This window comes from Girardinichthys multiradiatus, chromosome 20 (genome assembly GCF_021462225.1).
Source record: "Girardinichthys multiradiatus isolate DD_20200921_A chromosome 20, DD_fGirMul_XY1, whole genome shotgun sequence".
Lineage (NCBI taxonomy): Eukaryota > Metazoa > Chordata > Actinopteri > Cyprinodontiformes > Goodeidae > Girardinichthys > Girardinichthys multiradiatus.
In genome coordinates this window covers 4937802-4959811 of record NC_061812.1, presented here as the reverse complement: position 1 = coordinate 4959811, position 22010 = coordinate 4937802, and the positions used below count along the sequence as shown (strand labels likewise).

Below are 22010 nucleotides of genomic sequence, written 5' to 3'. Positions count from 1 at the left end.
TCCTGACTGATTCCTAACTGATGCCTGCCTGATTCCTAACTGATGCCTGCCTGATTCCTAACTGATGCCTGCCTGATTCCCAACTGATGCCTGCCTGATTCCTAGCTGATTCCTAACTGATGCCTGACTGATTCCTGACTGATTCCTAACTGATGCCTGCCTGATTCCTAACTGATGCCTGCCTGATTCCCAACTGATGCCTGCCTGATTCCTAGCTGATTCCTAACTGATTCCTGACTGATTCCTAACTGATTCCTGCCTGATTCCTAACTGATGCCTGCCTGATTCCTGCACGATTCCTAACTGATGCCTGCCTGATTCCTGCCTGATTCCTAGCTGATTCCTAACTGATGCCTGCCTGATTCCTGCCTGATTCCTAGCTGATTCCTAACTGATGCTTGCCTGATTCCTAACTGATGCCTGCCTGATTCCTAACTGATGCCTGCCTGATTCCTGACTGATTCCTAACTGATGCCTGCCTGATTCCTGCCTGATTCCTAACTGATGCCTGCCTGATTCCTAACTGATGCCTGCCTGATTCCTAACTGATGCCTGCCTGATTCCTGACTGATTCCTAACTGATGCCTGACTGATTCCTAACTGATGCCTGCCTGATTCCTAACTGATGCCTGCCTGATTCCTAACTGATGCCTGACTGCTTCCTAACTGATTCCTGCCTGATTCCTAACTGATGCCTGCCTGATTCCTGCACGATTCCTAACTGATGCCTGCCTGATGCCTGCCTGATTCCTAACTGATGCCTGCCTGATTCCTAACTGATGCCTGCCTGATTCCTGACTGATTCCTAACTGATGCCTGCCTGATTCCTAACTGATGCCTGCCTGATTCCTAACTGATGCCTGCCTGATTCCTAACTGATGCCTGCCTGATTCCTAACTGATGCCTGCCTGATTCCTAGCTGATTCCTAACTGATGCCTGACTGATTCCTGACTGATTCCTAACTGATGCCTGCCTGATTCCTAACTGATGCCTGCCTGATTCCTAACTGATGCCTGCCTGATTCCCAACTGATGCCTGCCTGATTCCTAACTGATGCCTGACTGATTCCTGACTGATTCCTAACTGATGCCTGCCTGATTCCTAACTGATGCCTGCCTGATTCCCAACTGATGCCTGCCTGATTCCTAGCTGATTCCTAACTGATTCCTGACTGATTCCTAACTGATTCCTGACTGATTCCTAACTGATGCCTGCCTGATTCCTGCCTGATTCCTAACTGATGCCTGCCTGATTCCTGCACGATTCCTAACTGATGCCTGCCTGATTCCTAACTGATGCCTTCCTGATTCCTAACTGATGCCTGCCTGATTCCTAACTGATGCCTGCCTGATTCCTGACTGATTCCTAACTGATGCCTGCCTGATTCCTGCCTGATTCCTAACTGATGCCTGCCTGATTCCTAACTGATGCCTGCCTGATTCCTAACTGATGCCTGCCTGATTCCTGACTGATTCCTAACTGATGCCTGACTGATTCCTAACTGATGCCTGCCTGATTCCTAACTGATGCCTGCCTGATTCCTAACTGATGCCTGCCTGATTCCTAACTGATGCCTGCCTGATTCCTAACTGATGCCTGCCTGATTCCTAACTGATGCCTGCCTGATTCCTAACTGATGCCTGCCTGATTCCTAGCTGATTCCTAACTGATGCCTGACTGATTCCTGACTGATTCCTAACTGATGCCTGCCTGATTCCTAACTGATGCCTGCCTGATTCCTAACTGATGCCTGCCTGATTCCTAACTGATGCCTGCCTGATTCCCAACTGATGCCTGCCTGATTCCTAGCTGATTCCTAACTGATGCCTGACTGATTCCTGACTGATTCCTAACTGATGCCTGCCTGATTCCTAACTGATGCCTGCCTGATTCCCAACTGATGCCTGCCTGATTCCTAGCTGATTCCTAACTGATTCCTGACTGATTCCTAACTGATTCCTGCCTGATTCCTAACTGATGCCTGCCTGATTCCTGCACGATTCCTAACTGATGCCTGCCTGATTCCTGCACGATTCCTAACTGATGCCTGCCTGATTCCTAACTGATGCCTGCCTGATTCCTAACTGATGCCTGCCTGATTCCTAACTGATGCCTGCCTGATTCCTGACTGATTCCTAACTGATGCCTGCCTGATTCCTGCCTGATTCCTAACTGATGCCTGCCTGATTCCTAACTGATGCCTGCCTGATTCCTAACTGATGCCTGCCTGATTCCTGACTGATTCCTAACTGATGCCTGACTGATTCCTAACTGATGCCTGCCTGATTCCTGCCTGATTCCTAACTGATGCCTGCCTGATTCCTGCACGATTCCTAACTGATGCCTGCCTGATTCCTAACTGATGCCTTCCTGATTCCTAACTGATGCCTGCCTGATTCCTAACTGATGCCTGCCTGATTCCTGACTGATTCCTAACTGATGCCTGCCTGATTCCTGCCTGATTCCTAACTGATGCCTGCCTGATTCCTAACTGATGCCTGCCTGATTCCTAACTGATGCCTGCCTGATTCCTGACTGATTCCTAACTGATGCCTGACTGATTCCTAACTGATGCCTGCCTGATTCCTAACTGATGCCTGCCTGATTCCTAACTGATGCCTGCCTGATTCCTAACTGATGCCTGCCTGATTCCTAACTGATGCCTGCCTGATTCCTAACTGATGCCTGCCTGATGCCTGCCTGATTCCTAACTGATGCCTGCCTGATTCCTAACTGATGCCTGCCTGATTCCTAACTGATGCCTGCCTGATTCCTAACTGATGCCTGCCTGATTCCTAGCTGATTCCTAACTGATGCCTGACTGATTCCTGACTGATTCCTAACTGATGCCTGCCTGATTCCTAACTGATGCCTGCCTGATTCCTAACTGATGCCTGCCTGATTCCTAACTGATGCCTGCCTGATTCCCAACTGATGCCTGCCTGATTCCTAGCTGATTCCTAACTGATGCCTGACTGATTCCTGACTGATTCCTAACTGATGCCTGCCTGATTCCTAACTGATGCCTGCCTGATTCCCAACTGATGCCTGCCTGATTCCTAGCTGATTCCTAACTGATTCCTGACTGATTCCTAACTGATTCCTGCCTGATTCCTAACTGATGCCTGCCTGATTCCTGCACGATTCCTAACTGATGCCTGCCTGATTCCTGCACGATTCCTAACTGATGCCTGCCTGATTCCTAACTGATGCCTGCCTGATTCCTAACTGATGCCTGCCTGATTCCTAACTGATGCCTGCCTGATTCCTGACTGATTCCTAACTGATGCCTGCCTGATTCCTGCCTGATTCCTAACTGATGCCTGCCTGATTCCTAACTGATGCCTGCCTGATTCCTAACTGATGCCTGCCTGATTCCTGACTGATTCCTAACTGATGCCTGACTGATTCCTAACTGATGCCTGCCTGATTCCTAACTGATGCCTGCCTGATTCCTAACTGATGCCTGACTGATTCCTAACTGATTCCTGCCTGATTCCTAACTGATGCCTGCCTGATTCCTGCACGATTCCTAACTGATGCCTGCCTGATTCCTGCACGATTCCTAACTGATGCCTGCCTGATTCCTAACTGATGCCTGCCTGATTCCTAACTGATGCCTGCCTGATTCCTGACTGATTCCTAACTGATGCCTGCCTGATTCCTGCCTGATTCCTAACTGATGCCTGCCTGATTCCTAACTGATGCCTGCCTGATTCCTAACTGATGCCTGCCTGATTCCTGACTGATTCCTAACTGATGCCTGACTGATTCCTAACTGATGCCTGCCTGATTCCTGCCTGATTCCTAACTGATGCCTGCCTGATTCCTAACTGATGCCTGCCTGATTCCTAACTGATGCCTGCCTGATTCCTGACTGATTCCTAACTGATGCCTGCCTGATTCCTAACTGATGCCTGCCTGATTCCTAACTGATGCCTGCCTGATTCCTGACTAATTGGTAATGTTCGTGCAGTATTCTTAATGGATTATTGTAAATCTGAATTCTTGATATTTATGCAAATCAAGCCAAATCTCATGATTTATCTTTATATTTATTTACCTGCGTCATAACTGAAGCTTGAGCATCAAAAATTGAACCCGAATATTTGCTAAATTTCAAGAATCTTCACAAATCCTAAGACTTTCCAGTTCTTGGTAATTCGTTTTTTTTAATCGATTTTGTTATTACATTTGATGTCCAAGAACCAGATATTTAGTTTAATCACTTCACTTCAGGCATTTTAACATCTGAATATTAAAAGTCATCATTCAAATAACATTTACTGCTGCTAGTACATTATTTTTATTGCATCTGGATGGAAAATCCCACGAATTGTCAAGAATAGTAACAAATATAACCTGCCTGATTGTTAGATGATATTGTTAAATGATTACCAACTGATGCCAGCCTGATTCCTAACTGATGCCTGCCTGATTCCCGCCTGATTCCTAACTGATGCCTGCCTGATTCCCGCCTGATTCCTAACTGATGCCTGCTTGATTCCTAACTGATTCTTGCCTGATTCCTAACTGATGCCTGCCTGATTCCTAACTGATTCCTGCCTGATTCCTAACTGATGCCTGCCTGATTCCTGCCTGATTCCTAGCTGATTCCTAACTGATGCCTGCCTGATTCCTAACTGATGCCTGCCTGATTCCTGCCTGATTCCTAGCTGATTCCTAACTGATGCCTGCCTGATTCCTAACTGATTCCTGCCTGATTCCTAACTGATGCCTGCCTGATGCCTAACTGATTCCTGCCTGATTCCTAACTGATGCCTGCCTGATTCCCGCCTGATTCCTAACTGATGCCTGCCTGATTCCTGCCTGATTCCTAGCTGATTCCTAACTGATGCCTGCCTGATTCCTGCCTGATTCCTAGCTGATTCCTAACTGATGCCTGCCTGATTCCTAACTGATGCCTGCCTGATTCCTAACTGATGCCTGCCTGATTCCCAACTAATGCCTGCCTAATTCCCGACTGATTCCTAACTGATGCCTGCCTGATTCCTAGCTGATTCCTAACTGATGCCTGACTGATGCCTGCCTGATTCCTAACTGATGCCTGCCTGATTCCTAACTGATGCCTGCCTGATTCCTAACTGATGCCTGCCTGATTCCTAACTGATGCCTGCCTGATTCCTAACTGATGCCTGCCTGATTCCTGCCTGATTCCTAACTGATGCCTGCCTGATTCCTGACTGATTCCTAACTGATGCCTGCCTGATTCCTGCCTGATTCCTAACTGATGCCTGCCTGATTCCTAACTGATGCCTGCCTGATTCCTAACTGATGCCTGCCTGATTCCTGACTGATTCCTAACTGATGCCTGACTGATTCCTAACTGATGCCTGCCTGATTCCTAACTGATGCCTGCCTGATTCCTAACTGATGCCTGACTGATTCCTAACTGATTCCTGCCTGATTCCTAACTGATGCCTGCCTGATTCCTGCACGATTCCTAACTGATGCCTGCCTGATTCCTGCACGATTCCTAACTGATGCCTGCCTGATTCCTAACTGATGCCTGCCTGATTCCTAACTGATGCCTGCCTGATTCCTGACTGATTCCTAACTGATGCCTGCCTGATTCCTGCCTGATTCCTAACTGATGCCTGCCTGATTCCTAACTGATGCCTGCCTGATTCCTAACTGATGCCTGCCTGATTCCTGACTGATTCCTAACTGATGCCTGACTGATTCCTAACTGATGCCTGCCTGATTCCTGCCTGATTCCTAACTGATGCCTGCCTGATTCCTGCCTGATTCCTAACTGATGCCTGCCTGATTCCTGCACGATTCCTAACTGATGCCTGCCTGATTCCTAACTGATGCCTGCCTGATTCCTAACTGATGCCTGCCTGATTCCTAACTGATGCCTGCCTGATGCCTGTCTGATTCCTAACTGATGCCTGCCTGATTCCTAACTGATGCCTGCCTGATTCCTAACTGATGCCTGCCTGATTCCTAACTGATGCCTGCCTGATTCCTAACTGATGCCTGCCTGATTCCTAACTGATGCCTGCCTGATGCCTGCCTGATTCCTAACTGATGCCTGCCTGATTCCTAACTGATGCCTGCCTGATGCCTGCCTGATTCCTAACTGATGCCTGCCTGATTCCTAACTGATGCCTGCCTGATTCCTAACTGATGCCTGCCTGATTCCTAACTGATGCCTGCCTGATTCCTAACTGATGCCTGCCTGATTCCTAACTGATGCCTGCCTGATTCCTAACTGATGCCTGCCTGATTCCTAACTGATGCCTGCCTGATGCCTGCCTGATTCCTAACTGATGCCTGCCTGATTCCTAACTGATGCCTGCCTGATTCCTAACTGATGCCTGCCTGATTCCTAGCTGATTCCTAACTGATGCCTGACTGATTCCTGACTGATTCCTAACTGATGCCTGCCTGATTCCTAACTGATGCCTGCCTGATTCCTAACTGATGCCTGCCTGATTCCCAACTGATGCCTGCCTGATTCCTAGCTGATTCCTAACTGATGCCTGACTGATTCCTGACTGATTCCTAACTGATGCCTGCCTGATTCCTAACTGATGCCTGCCTGATTCCCAACTGATGCCTGCCTGATTCCTAGCTGATTCCTAACTGATTCCTGACTGATTCCTAACTGATTCCTGCCTGATTCCTAACTGATGCCTGCCTGATTCCTGCACGATTCCTAACTGATGCCTGCCTGATTCCTGCACGATTCCTAACTGATGCCTGCCTGATTCCTAACTGATGCCTGCCTGATTCCTAACTGATGCCTGCCTGATTCCTAACTGATGCCTGCCTGATTCCTGACTGATTCCTAACTGATGCCTGCCTGATTCCTGCCTGATTCCTAACTGATGCCTGCCTGATTCCTAACTGATGCCTGCCTGATTCCTAACTGATGCCTGCCTGATTCCTGACTGATTCCTAACTGATGCCTGACTGATTCCTAACTGATGCCTGCCTGATTCCTAACTGATGCCTGCCTGATTCCTAACTGATGCCTGACTGATTCCTAACTGATTCCTGCCTGATTCCTAACTGATGCCTGCCTGATTCCTGCACGATTCCTAACTGATGCCTGCCTGATTCCTGCACGATTCCTAACTGATGCCTGCCTGATTCCTAACTGATGCCTGCCTGATTCCTAACTGATGCCTGCCTGATTCCTAACTGATGCCTGCCTGATTCCTGACTGATTCCTAACTGATGCCTGCCTGATTCCTGCCTGATTCCTAACTGATGCCTGCCTGATTCCTAACTGATGCCTGCCTGATTCCTAACTGATGCCTGCCTGATTCCTGACTGATTCCTAACTGATGCCTGACTGATTCCTAACTGATGCCTGCCTGATTCCTGCCTGATTCCTAACTGATGCCTGCCTGATTCCTAACTGATGCCTGCCTGATTCCTAACTGATGCCTGCCTGATTCCTGACTGATTCCTAACTGATGCCTGCCTGATTCCTAACTGATGCCTGCCTGATTCCTAACTGATGCCTGCCTGATTCCTGACTAATTGGTAATGTTCGTGCAGTATTCTTAATGGATTATTGTAAATCTGAATTCTTGATATTTATGCAAATCAAGCCAAATCTCATGATTTATCTTTATATTTATTTACCTGCGTCATAACTGAAGCTTGAGCATCAAAAATTGAACCCGAATATTTGCTAAATTTCAAGAATCTTCACAAATCCTAAAACTTTCCAGTTCTTGGTAATTCGTGTTATTCATGGTAGCACAGGTAGAGACCCCTGAGCCAGAGACCCCAGATCTTCAAAGCAGCAATCCTGCGGCTGGGATCGTCTTAGAACTCTTAGAACTTCAGTTCTTATCCAAAATACATAAATAAACAAAATGCTTTGTGTTTTGGGGCCTGAAGAGAAACCAGTAACCTCTCCTGAAACTAACTTTATAAGAAAGATTAAGATTAGAATATAAATGCTGTAGAAAAACTTAATTACAGGCCCCATCCTTACAAAGAAATCAAGGAAATGTGAACCACTAATTACATTATTTGTATTGTTTTATAACACATTACTAGTTCGCTCAGAGAATATCTTATAATGTTCAAACTGAAGCATTTCCTGGAATTATTTTACTTACTTTGTGTTTTCAAATTAAAGCTCCAAGCAGCGTTGAATAACCACTCATTCAATCTGTCATCTTCACCCTGCCACCTCAGTTCTTTGCCCTGTCTCATGACCCACATAATCACTAGATGGCGCTGTTTACCTTGACTTGGAAATTACATTTCTCCTGATTCAGTTAGGATCTGGTATGAAACAGGAAAACATTTGTTGAAATCAAGCGTTGCATCTCAGATATGCAACAGCTTCCTGCTTGATGGCGAAGGATTCTACAGCCCAGCCAGAGTCCTGACTTGAATCTATGGAGGGAACTAAAGATTAAGGTGATGGCAAGGATGCCTTCCAACCTCAAAGACCTGCTGCTTATCATCAAACATCAAATTACAAAAGGAAACATGCAAAATGTTGCTCAGATATTATAAGAAGGGTTTGACTGCAGCAGAGCCAATAAAAAATTTACCACTGATTATTGGGGAGCATATACAACATTTTCCACATGCCATTTTTTATTAAAATGTAAACAAAATGTAATAATTACAAGATGAAGGCTCCTTCTATCATTTTTTATCATGTCTTGTGGGATGGCTGTTTAATTTCCTGACAGAAATAAACTTCTTAGTTGAATGGGTATGATTAATTTAGGACTAAAGTAACTAATGATTCAGCACTAGAGGGAATTAGAAAAGCATTACAGGCAGTAGCTGAAGCATCCAACAGTCTATCGAAAGAGGTTGGTGAAGGTGTCACTAGAGACATACTTGCCTAGTAGATCCATCAGATCTTCACTGTCCCACACACAGCTGGTCATCACCACCAGAGCAGAGTCCGTGGCATCTGGAGGGGTGCCGAGTAGCAGCACCAGGTGGGAAAGAATCAGTAAAGATAATAGGCTGGTTAAAATTTCCCATCATGATAATCTTTCAGATTAATGAGATGACCTGTTGCTGTGCAATGAAGGTCAGCTGGCTGAAAAGCTGCCACACTTTTCCCTCACTTTCAAGAAATATTTATGGAAGCAAAAAACACAAACACTTATGATGAGACTAAAAGAGCGCCATTACTAAAGGTAAGGTTGCCTTGAGACTACGGCCGACAGCTAACAGAAACATGACAGTTAAGCAGCCAGCTGTATGCTGCTAACCTGAGCAGATACTATCAGCTTGCTGTCCTTGTGTTAATTCATAAAAAGCAGAATGGTTAAAAGGGATATTTTCACAATAAACGCTTCAGAACGTCTAAATTTAGTCAATGTTTATTCAGTTTGAAATAACCATTATCTATGACATTATGCCTGTGGTAAAATGTTTTAGCAGCAGTAGCAATTGTTCCTTTTCTGATTTAAATAAATCCATCCATCCATTTTCTATACCCACTTCTTCCATACAGGGTCACGGGGGAGCTGGTGCTTATCTCCAGCAGCCTACGGGCGAGAGGCGGGGTACACCCTGGACAGGTCACCAATCCATTGCAGGGCAACACAAACACACACATGCCCATTCACACTTAAGGGCAATTTAGACAGACCAATTAACCTAACGGTCATGTTTTTGGACAGTGGGAGGAAGCCGGGGTACCTGGAGAGAACCCACGCATGCATGGGGAGAACATGCAAACTGCATGTAGAAAGAGTCCATGCCTTCCTTGCTGCAAGGCAACAGTGCTAACCACTGCTCCACCGTGCAGTCCTAAAATAAATCAAGATCACATTTTAGTTTGACGTTTTTATGTTAATATCATAATACCCTGGTATTTTTCCCCAAAATTATTCTACAGTGAGAACAGACACACCAGGGTTACTAAGAGCATCTCGGAGTTTGGAGCTGCAGGGACCAACTGCTGGTCAGCTTTGGTACTGATCCAGGGAGCCATGACCCTGACGCACGACGTATGCTGGACCCTGCTAGTGTTTCAACAGAGCATGTGTGTTTATGGACTTCCTGCATCGTTGTCAAGGCTCCACTGGGGTCAGCCAGCTCACCAATCCTTCCCCAGTAAATTAACCCAGTTCCAGCGCTGTGAAAATCTCTTTGATCCCTTACAGATGTCTTCTACTTTCTGCTTCTTTTGTTGTCACACTTGATGTTCAGATCATCAAATACATTTTAATAATCAGACAAAGATAACCCAAGCAAATAAAATGGTAGTTATTAAATTAGAATTTATTAAACAAAGCTGTCCTAACTAACATGATTCATGTGAAACAGTAATTGGCTGCTGAACATAAGAACTGGTTGTGCCACCCTAGGCAGCAATGACATCAAGTAGTCTCTCACTGTGGAGGATTATTTTACATTTATTCTTTTTAATTCATCCACCCTGGAAGAATAAGAAGAATTAAGTCTGGACTTTGACTAGGCTGATCTAAAGCCTGTTTAGAGGTGGACTAGCTGGTGTACTTCAGATCACTGTCCTGCTGCAAACCCCAGTGTGCTTGAGCTTAAACAAACAGATGGATGGGCATTTGTCTTCAGGAGAGAAGAGCAGAATTCATGGTTCATGGACCCGTTCAAGCAGCAGACCGGCCCCAAACCATCACACTACCACCACTTTTGACTGTGAATGATTTTCTTTTTCTGAAATGCTGTAATGGTTTTACCCGAGATGTAACAGGATGCATCCCCTTCAAAAACGTTTACGTTTGTCTTCTCCATGAAAGGTCATCAAGATGATTTTTGGCAAATGTGAGACGGGTCTTTGTGTTCTTTTGGGTCAATGGTTTTCTCCTATGAAGGCCATTTTTACCAAGTCCCAAGAATTTCTTATTGTTGAATCATGACCTTTGACCTGAACTGAGGCAGTGAGGCCTGCAGTGCTGCAGATGTTGTTCAGGGTTCTTTTATGAACTCCTGGGTGAGTTGTTGATGAGTTCTTGGAGTGATTTTGGTAGGCTGCCTGGTCCTAGGAAGGTTCACCACTGTTCCATGTTTTCTCCATTTGGTTCTCTTTAAATTTCACTAGAGTCCCACATTGTTAGAAATGGCTTTGTAAACCTTTCCAGATTGATTTCAACCATTTTGTTTCTCATCGGTTCCTGAATTTCTTTACATCGAGTGATTAATTGTTGCTTTTATGAATCTTTCAGCCTACTTCATGTTGTCAGACAGGTTCTATTTAGGTAATTTCTTGGTCTGGCAGACCTGGGTGTTACTTTTTCACAGCACTGTCTCTGATCTGAACTTGTAATCATTACACTACAGTCAGAAGACCTTTAATTTAATTTCCACCACTCTCTCTCGGTACATCTGTTCCTCAGTGAGGGTTCAGTGAAAGCATAAAAACTGTTACCTATAAATGTAGAAAACTAAAGACTTCAAAAGCTTAGAAAACGTAACCACAGTAAAAATATTGCAGGAGTGACACAGGTTACACAAATGTATAAAGAATACAACTTAATTTTCTATTCACAAGCAAAAAATAAAACTCTTGTATTTATATTATATCACATTATCAGGTCTTAGTACCACTTTTTTACCAGTTGTGTTAAATTTAGACATATATCTAACAAGGTTTGCATTAAAGTTTCAACAGACTGTTGATTGTTGCTGAAAACTTCGGATAAAAATGTCTTTATGTGAAAATGTTACCCAGAAACACGCCAGCAAAATGGCACATTTAGAGAAAAAGTAGCACTTCACAAAAAACAACTTTTAAACCGCTAAACTGAAGATATTTAGAGTTTAGCTGGTTTTAGTCCATACTGTGGAGATCAACAGCCTCGTTGCAGGATGTTATACCATATGGAGTTTTTCTGTGTCTTGCATCTAAAAATGCATGAAGCGACCGTTGGTTCTGCATCGTGTTTCTGAATGTCAGCTTTGGTCGGAGCCGGTCGGATCAGATCGGTCTGCAGATTCAAAAACCCTCCAATGGGAACCAACAAATCTTTCCCGGGGAGACGAGTGTTTGGGATGTTGTGGTTATACCCACACAGGCCTAGAATCAGTATTTACCATAATCACTAGGTAGTGGTGTGACCATGATTGCACAGACATCAGTGTTTCAGACCACAGAGACAACCACCACCGACTACAGATGAACTACCAGCAGATAGCTTCCCACTGACTTCAGCTCTCGGGCTTCTCAGTGTCCTTTAAGTCTTCTGGTTTTGTCTCCAAATCAATGGCAGCACCTGCCAGAGTCACTTTCTGTGTTCACCTTTGTTGATTGGCTGGCAGCGTCTGCTACAGTGAAGCTGCATGAGCGTCACTGTGGTCCAGGTGATGATGGTGTTGCAGCTGAGCTTTACAGGCCGTGCTGCAGCGAAGCGACGCCATAGTAGGTGGTTCCTCGTCACCTGAAAGATCAACAACACATTATCAACCGAGACGTTTGTCAAATCCATGCCGAAAATGTCAAATCATTTAAAGTTAGGAGGAAATTATTATAAATACAGTACTAAAGTATTCAGATCCATTGTACTTAATGTAATTATTAGATAAATGGGAAGTGAAAGGAAGATCTATGGTTTAAAAAAACTTTAAAGGGGTTTTACCCATTTTAGTCAGCCCCTTCTGTTGTAGCATTTTGTGCAGATATTACATCAAAACATACACAGGAACTGCTAAAACCACCTTTTCAATGCCTTTATTAATAGAAGCTTTGCTCCTTCATTTTTTAAGCTTTTTGGCCAATTAGCCACATCTGGCTCCGGAGCCACAGGTTGCAGCTAAGAGGCCTATGTTTAATCACTTCACTTCAGGCATTTTAACATCTGAATATTAAAAGTCATCATTCAAATAACATTTACTGCTGCTAGTACATTATTTTTATTGCATCTGGATGGAAAATCCCACGAATTGTCAAGAATAGTAACAAATATAACCTGCCTGATTGTTAGATGATATTGTTAAATGATTACCAACTGATGCCAGCCTGATTCCTAACTGATGCCAGCCTGATTCCTAACTGATGCCTGCCTGATTCCTAACTGATTCCTGCCTGATTCCTAACTGATTCCTGCCTGATTCCTAACTGATGCCTGCCTGATTCCTGCCTGATTCCTAGCTGATTCCTAACTGATGCCTGCCTGATTCTTGCCTGATTCCTAACTGATGCCTGCCTGATTCCTGCCTGATTCCTAGCTGATTCCTAACTGATGCCTGCCTGATTCCTAACTGATGCCTGCCTGATTCCTAACTGATTCCTAGCTGATTCCTAACTGATGCCTGCCTGATTCCTAACTGATTCCTAGCTGATTCCTAACTGATGCCTGCCTGATTCCTGCCTGATTCCTAACTGATTCCTGCCTGATTCCTAACTGATGCCTGCCTGATTCCTAACTGATGCCTGCCTGATTCCTAACTGATTCCTGCCTGATTCCTAACTGATGCCTGCCTGATTCCTGCCTGATTCCTAGCTGATTCCTAACTGATGCCTGCCTGATTCCTGCCTGATTCCTAGCTGATTCCTAACTGATGCCTGCCTGATTCCTAACTGATGCCTGCCTGATTCCTAACTGATTCCTAGCTGATTCCTAACTGATGCCTGCCTGATTCCTAACTGATGCCTGCCTGATTCCTAACTGATGCCTGCCTGATTCCTGCCTGATTCCTAGCTGATTCCTAACTGATGCCTGCCTGATTCCTGCCTGATTCCTAACTGATGCCTGCCTGATTCCCAACTAATGCCTGCCTAATTCCCGACTGATTCCTAACTGATGCCTGACTGATGCCTGCCTGATTCCTAACTGATGCCTGCCTGATTCCTAACTGATGCCTGCCTGATTCCTAACTGATGCTAAGAGGCCTATGGTAGCTCTGGAGGAGCTGCAGAGACCCACAGCGCAGGTGGGAGAATCTATCAACTGGACTCCTATGAACCCCAGCACACACTGTGCCATGTCCAAAATCATACAAGACTTAAACATGTCACATTGTATGAGCCAAAAGTCATGAAATCTTAGAACACCTCTGCATGACTTCAGACAGATAAGACGATCAATAAATGGACAGCATATTAAGGGTGTTAATGCGCCTATCCTTAGAGTCTAGTGCAGAAAGAGTGGGCGAAGAAGAGGAGGGCCTGTTAGAAGCTACAAAAGATTTTAGACTGGGTTGGAGGTTCACTTTCCAGCAGGACAACCACCCTAAACATACAGCCAGAGCTACAATAGAATGATTTAGGTCAAAGCATATTTATGACCTAGTCAAAGTCCAGACTTCCATCTCCATGTCATCTGACTGAGTTTTTCAAAAAACAGACAAAACCTACAGCCTCTAAATGTGCAAAGTAGGTAGAGACAAACCAACAAAGCCCTGCAGCTGTAACTGCAGCCAAAGGTGGTTCTACAAAGTACTGACTCAGGGGGGTGGATACAAACACTCACCGCACTTTTCAGATTTGTATTTGTGACATTGTGTCATTTTCTTCTTCAGAGCACTACTTTATGTTGGTCTATCACATAAAATCCTAATAAGTTGTTAACATGACTGGTCCTAAGCAGCAGATTTCTGAGCTTCCTGAAGGTTTCTTAAAGGTTTTCTTTGGACTCTGTCTGCTTCTCAACTCATTTTCTGAATACGCATCTCAGATTTCTGCAGAATACAGTGAATACACAAAGTGTTGCAGCTTTACCGAGTCCTGATGAAGACGATTCGCTATCTGCCAAAGAGGAGGAGTCTGCCTGGTCATGTGACAGTCCCTCCATCAGGGGGATAGAAAGCTCCGAGGACGGGACAGATGAATCATATATTCCAGAATCGCGAGGAGGTGGGACCTCCGGACTGGTGGAGCTGCCATCCTTGGTGTGGCCGGGAGCGTCCTGAAGGACACAGGGAGCTGAGGAAGAGGCAGAAGACTCTTCAGGTAAAACTCCAGATGGTCCGGTGGACAATCTGTTGAGAAAAATAAAATACAATGGAACCGATGAGGGGTGTCAGGCTAACCTTCATTAATGACTTAAATACAACACTCAAAAGGAAATCACACAAAAATATTATAACTAACTTAGCAGGTTTACCTTGAAGTGGATCCCGGGATGGATAAAGAACAGTGTGGCAGCTCTGGACTGGGACAAAGACCCGGACTGTGACTGGGACTAAAGCCAGGGGACAGCAGGAGCATGTTCCTCCTTGGCAATCCATCCACTCCGTCCAGCGAAGGCGTCCTCACCAGGACCTCATTCAGCACCAAGCCGGAGTCAAACTGCCGCTCTGGCTGTGGCGCTGAGGAGCAGGCTGGCTTTGGAGGAGGGCTCTGAGGGGGGACCGCAGGAAGAGGAATGTGTTTGGAGGGCCTGTCAGACGGAGCGGAGGACCCTCCGGCAGGAGATAGCTGCTTTTCAAACCAGTCCGGGTTCTGGCTGATGTGCTGGTGCATGTTGCAGATGGATACGTAGAGCGAGCGTCCAGATTTGCTCCTGAAGTAGTTCCTCCTGGAGATGTTGATGGGCTGCTGCTCAGGATCAGCCAAAGCGGACTGACTGGAATGGAGCCGACTGTAGAGCTGAGGCAGCTGATCCATGAGCTTCAGCCTAAACCACGGAAATAAAAACAGCCTGTGAGACTGCTGATATTCAGTATGAGGTTAATCCGCAGCTGGTGGCAGCAATACTTCTACCTGGGAGCCAGATTCAGCACAGTGGGGATGTCGTTTTCTGTTGAATAGTCGAAGTATACGGCCATGAGGCGGCTCAGCTCCTGATCCCCGCCGTCCTTGCTCTGCTTCGCCAGCCGCAGCTTCTCTGCGATCATCGCCACGGCCACAACAAACAGATCGCCGTGGGATCCGCCAATCGGAGAGATGCCTCCATTACCACGGCGACCGACGGGGGTCTTCCCTCTGCGACTTTTCTTTTCCACATGATATCTGAAATGTGACAGAAAATTCAAAGGGTTCAAGTTAGGAGTTAAATGACCAGTAGGTGCTGAAAAGCACAACCAGCATCTGTGACGGGTGGAGACAGCTCTCAGGCAACTATAATGTTAGACAAATAGAGAGACTTATTATTATATTATTATTTACTGATTAATATACAGAAATAACTATTATTAACGTTTCTAAAACAGAAACTATTAAGGCATCAATTTTCTTTCTGAAAATTTAACCGTACATTAGCAGCATCTAGTGGCCAAAACAGGGACTGCAGGTGAGGACGCTTTTAACTCAGCAGGCTTTTTTCTTTAAGGTACTTTATAAATAACTGTCAGACATTTCAGACGCAGAACATTGAAGTGAGCAGTACCGGAGGCCTTTAGAACAGACGGTGATGATAAGGTTTGCTTCATCCAGCTGTCGGCTCAGCCACGACATCTGACCCTCTCTGCACATCTCCAGATGTTCCCACAGGTCCAGCACCACCTGAGTCCAACCAAACAAGCACTTAACATTGACATCTTTAGATGTTGTTTTGGCTTTTCAGGACCTGTCTGCCTCACCTCGCAGCCACAGAAGTCCTGCAGGAAGTAGGCAAAGCTCTGGATAACGCTGGTGTGTTTAGAGCAGTCTCTGTTGGAGTAACAGATGAAGACTTTGGGGCGTGGCCACGGCCGCTCGCTGTTCATCGCCGCACTCTGATTGGATGACTCGCTGCTCTCCTCATCCAGCTGACTGTAGATATTTTCTAAGAGCAAACAGAGATCACACAATTCAGCCACTAAAGTTAAAACTTTTGTTCTGAAGTTGAAAGTTACAGATTTGCGAGTATATTTATAACCTCCATACAAAGATTTCACTAAAATCTCCCCAGTGATGGAAGAGCCTTTCTTGGTAATGAGATGTCTCCGGTATAGAGAAACCTGTCACGTGCGTTGCTGAAGCATGATTTGGACCTCTTCTTCCACATAAACTGTTGTCACAACTTGATTTGGGGAGGTCAGGTGTTGACTGAACTATTCCCATAGTTTTACATTCTTTCTCTTAAACCAGCTAAGAGTTTCCTTGGCCGTGTGTTTGGGATTATTGTCTTGCTGGGAAATCTACACTCGTTTCATCTTCTTATCAGGAACGTCCCAGTCCTTTTCTCCATTCATCCTTATTAGAGCTGTACAATTTATTGAATCACAATCATGATCACTAAATTAGAGAATGCAATAACGCAATGGCATAAGACTGCTTGGGTGTATTCATTCTTTTCATATTGATAATACATTTGACCAGTTGAATGACTAACTGCCCTTACTGCCCACACCTGATCCATATTTATAGTGACTGATACGCTATTCTGGTCTGTCTGAATCCAGTGTTAAAAGCAAATTATTAAAGACCTTTAGAAGACCCGTTTTCCTGCTATGGCAGAATTTAAAACTGGATTTAAACTTCTCAAAAATACCATATGAACCAAGATGTGAATGCAGTCTTTCATAAACAAAGTTCTCCACTACCTTAGACAGTAAAGATAGCCCAGATATGGGCCTAAACACAGTGGTCATAGTTTTTTGTTTAAATGTTTAAAAGGCTGCAGGCAAACAACCAAAATAATGAAGAGTTTAATTTATCCAAAATCATCGTTGTTGCCTCCAACTCCTGGTTTATGAACACAGAGACGTCAGAAGAAAAGATGGAGAACCCAGCACCGCTGAATTTCATTGGCTGGCCTCACCTTGCTGCTTCTTGCGACACACTACAGTGAAGAGGGTGGCGAAGGCAGACATGATGACCAAGGGCACGGTGATGGCCATGGCACGGATAGGCCCCGCCCAGGGGGAGTGGACTGATGGGTAAAACAAACACACTCACTGTGAGACACCTGATTCTAATTCACAATATGATGGTGTAGAGGCCAAGCTATCTGGGTTATCTAAGCTTCAAGTATGTTACTTCATAACATGCTGTTCTCTGTTTCTGCACACCACCACTCCAGTAACAGTCTTCAACCACATTCTGGCTCTATACATTGCTTATTTAGACAATCATATGAACAATACAAAGAAATGCTAGGCTGAGTATTGGATAAAAAACATTGCAACACATTAAGATGGACACCTAAAACAAGATCACTGCATTTTTCGTGTGGTCTCACCCTGGCTGACGTGGTACTGAATTTGCCTCCTGGTGGTGTTACTGGTGTCTCTAAGCTGAAAAAGAAAATGAAACAGAATTATTCATCTTTGAATCATCAACATTTTCCATTTTAAGCAAAAGCCAGTTCAGCTGCATCCATGTACCTCTATGACGTAGGTTCCTTGAGTGATGTCCTGGAGGACACAGGTTGTCCTGGCCTGGTTCAGGTCCTGCAAAAACAAACAACTAAAATCAACTGAAAGCTCTAAGTATCTTGTATACAAAGACAGAAGACGTTCAGAGCTGCATCTTTTCTGAAGCGGAAGCGATCTTTGCAAAACAACAAAGTTTTGATTTAGTTTGGTTGGAGATCACCAGCTTCTTCTTCCATTCAACATGCCTTTAAACAGCTGAAGTCCAAAATAAAAACACATTTTTGTAATTTAAGGGAAATATGAAATTTCTTCAGAATATGTAGGAAAACCAACAAGTTCAGACTTTTGTGAAAAGGTCAACAACGCTTTCCACATGAATGAGACCAACGCTGTAAATGTATTTGAAGACGGACTGCGTGAAGACACCCCATGTTGTCCCCATGTGCATGACCCAACGTACTGTCTGAGAATAAAGAGATTAAAGCTGTTGGACTGAAATCGAAAAGGATACAGCCAGAAGGTGGCTGTAAAAGGGCTGTTCACTCCACCTTCCAGTGTGGACATAGCAGAGCAGACAATTTATGTGGTTGGATATTTAGGCCACAGCCTCTCAAAGCATGCAGAAAAAAAAGTTTATGAGCATTTTAAAAAGCTAACCTGAAAAAAAGGACTGAAAAGTCAGCTGGTGTTATTAAGCTAAATAAGTAACATGCAATAGATGTGGAACAAGGAGGAAAAATGCTCTTAGCCACTGAGGTGTATTCTGTTTATCTATCAACTAATGGATTTTAGTTCATTTAGCGTTTGGCTGACTTTATAGAAAGCCCAAAATTATGCATACCCCTGGCAGGATTAGGTGTAAAACAACCATTTCTGGTGTGTCGCGTCGTGTAGGGGTAGAGCGGGCGCCCCATAAACAGAGGCTATACTGACGCAGCCGTCCTGGGTTCAATTCCCGACCTTTAGACCTCTGCTGCATGTCTGTCCACTCTGCCCATTTCAGGGCAACTGTCAATAAAGGCCACTAGTACCAAGCATCCTGACACCTGACTTTATTCTGTGAGCAGAGGTAAAAATATTAGGGTGTTGGCAGGGAGGCCTTCCAACCTCAAAGACTTGAAGCTCACAAACTTGGCCTTCCTTAGCTTAGCTTAGAATATCAAAGTTTACTTCAGTTTATCATCATAGCCCATCTTTGTGCATCTTAGTGCTATAAATAATATCCTAGCTTTGTATGTCTTTGCTATTTGTAGCACATTTTAACTTAACTTGGCATATTTTGCCCAGCATATCGTAATTTACTTGTGTATAAAAAAATGTATCCTTGAGTTTTCTAGTTATTTATCCTGTTTTTAGAACAGCATAGCTTTTGTGTGTCTTTGTTTCATTTACTGTACCTTAACTTTGTGTATTTTAACCATATCTGAATTTAATTTAGGATAATTATCTAACTTTAGCTCATTCTAACTTGGTTTAATGTATTTTGGAGAAGAGATGTGAAAGATCTGGACAGCTTGCTTCATTGTAAATATGCTGAAGACTTGTAACCTTAAACAAAGGCATTTTTATATCTGTCATAATGGTAATAACTGAAGAGCTTGGTATTTTCGAAGCGATACTCAAAGCCACTGCAGTCCACCGTGTAGAAACATACAGAGAGCAGTCAGTCTTACCGGACTGCAGCGCTGTACTCTGAAGAGGCCGTCCTGCCGCTGCCGGTAGTACAGGTAATAAAACGGGAAGCTGAAGGATGCTGGAGCCAAATCGAACGTCACATGAAGGTTTGATCCCAGCTGAGACACGTTCAGGATCTTTGGCTTCCAGACTGAAGAGACAGAACCAGAACTAAACACCAATACTGTGGAGGTGTACTGACATGCACAGATAGGAAATAAAAACATTAACATGCATGAATATTTAAAAACATTTGGATTTTCTTTTTATTCTGACATTGGGTTAAAGGTGTTGTGTCACATATCTTTCCACCACAAAACAAACACAAATGAGCATTAATATATAATATGGTCACATATCTCAAATTCTGATGAGTTTGAACGGGGAAAAGTATCTTCTAAACTGTTATTTATTTAAAAATCATGCTGTCGATGTTCGTCACAGATTCTGAAAACACTCATCACCATATATGGGCAGCGATGTAAAGTGGTAAACTTTGCCAGAGCAAGGCACGGCATGGAGGATTATCCGATTCCTCTTTAGGCAGCAACAAAAACACTGTGGGACTTCCTTTTTTGTTTTTGGGTTTTGCAGAAATACCCCAAATCGCCTGATGCCGATGAGCTGTGAGCCCCTGCAGAACCAGTAAGTCCGCGTTCTTTCATGCAGTGAAAATACCAGATTAAAATGATAGTCAATAGTGTATTTCCTTCAAGCAGCCCACAGTTTCCCATCTTTTAACTGGTTCTAAACACCATTATCTTTTTGCCCTTTCTTCGCTGGCTTCCTGTTTGTTTTTGGATGGATTTAAAACTTTTATTACTCACTTTTAAGGTTTTACATGGACTGGCATGAATGTACTTGTCAGACCTTCTTCATACCTGCACCCCTGTAAGCGCACTGAGGTCGAGCAACCAGATGTTCCTAGACTGCCCCAAGGCCAGGTTAAAGCAGAGAGGTCACTGAGCTTTTGCTGTGGCTGCTCCAGTTTTATGGCATAAGTTACCTCTGCACATCCACATAGCTCAGCCAGTACACACTTTTAAATCACGACTTATTTACTCTCCAAGGCATTTGGGTCCAGCTGACGCCATTTTAAAACAATTTAATTAATGCCTTGATATGTATTGTTTTATGTTAAGTATCTCTGCCTTTTATTGTACAGAAAATTGCTGTTTTAAATTTGATGCATAAATATAGCTGACCGTGACCCCAAACTTGGACTGTCTGTCCTAAAAAAAAGCAGAGGTTACAATGCCAATCCTCCAGACCCGGTGATTTTTATCACTTCCTATCAGAGAAGATGTTTTGTAAATTTTTATTTCTTTTTTTTATTAACGCAGAGAAGTGCTCTGCTCCATCCACAAAGCTGGCAGTGGTAGCAGAGGTTGTCTTTGGAGGAGCAAGGTGGCCGACGTGAATGCATGTAGAGAGGAGCAGATAAGCCTGTCAGAGGACAACAGGACATGAGCAGGTCTGCTGGATTTTCTGTAACATCTCTTTTACCTTCAGTGACTTGAAATACATTATTATTCAGACATTAATTAGATCAAGATAAGTCCGAGTCACAACGCTTGACACACTGCTGCAGAGACTGTTGGGACATTTTAGAAGAGGTACAATCAGCTTTAACAACCTACACACTCCAGAGAAAATTACATCCTGTAACCCTCTGCCACACAAATAATTTAAACAACGCTTTTTATTGAATATATAGAGCTGTATTTTTAAATATCAGGTGTGTAATTGTCAGCCAGTTCTATGTTTTTCTAATAATTATCTCTGTAATCATTTTCTTACTTTAGCTTTTTGGATATTAACTCTTTACTGTGATGTTTTTAATTAGGCTAGACAAGCTTTGTTCTTTTAAAGAGCTTGTTTTATTGTCTGTTCCAGTCTCGGCTCTTTGGGTCCAGAGCAGCTTGCTCCCTCTTGGCAATATGAGCTCAGGATGTTTGGCTGCATTCCTATCAGATTTATTTATGTGTGTACGTTTAACATTTAACGAGTGTCAGAAACATATTCTGCAATTACAATTCATTCATAAAGGTGAGATCAGAGCTTTAAATGAAATAACCGTCCTTTTGGGATCAGAAATAGTTGACATTTACTGTAATAATTTCATTCCAACGGTTTTACTGAGTCACAG

At 44.0% G+C, this 22010-nt stretch overlaps 1 protein-coding gene across 1 annotated transcript in view; it reads right to left on the bottom strand.

Annotated features, from left to right (window-relative positions):
- Nucleotides 1-10226: 10226 nt before the first annotated feature.
- il17rd (interleukin 17 receptor D) overlaps nt 10227-22010 on the bottom strand; it is a 39647-nt gene continuing 27863 nt past the window's right edge. The window contains exons 7-16 of the mRNA XM_047348615.1: nt 19861-20012; nt 18197-18262; nt 18052-18106; nt 17632-17742; nt 16469-16653; nt 16276-16391; nt 15651-15899; nt 15052-15564; nt 14667-14926; nt 10227-12387 (exon numbers count right to left, since the gene is read on the bottom strand). Coding sequence (XP_047204571.1) covers nt 12275-12387; nt 14667-14926; nt 15052-15564; nt 15651-15899; nt 16276-16391; nt 16469-16653; nt 17632-17742; nt 18052-18106; nt 18197-18262; nt 19861-20012 — 1820 coding nt within the window. The 3' untranslated portion in view covers nt 10227-12274. The remainder of the gene's footprint in view (nt 12388-14666; nt 14927-15051; nt 15565-15650; nt 15900-16275; nt 16392-16468; nt 16654-17631; nt 17743-18051; nt 18107-18196; nt 18263-19860; nt 20013-22010) is intronic.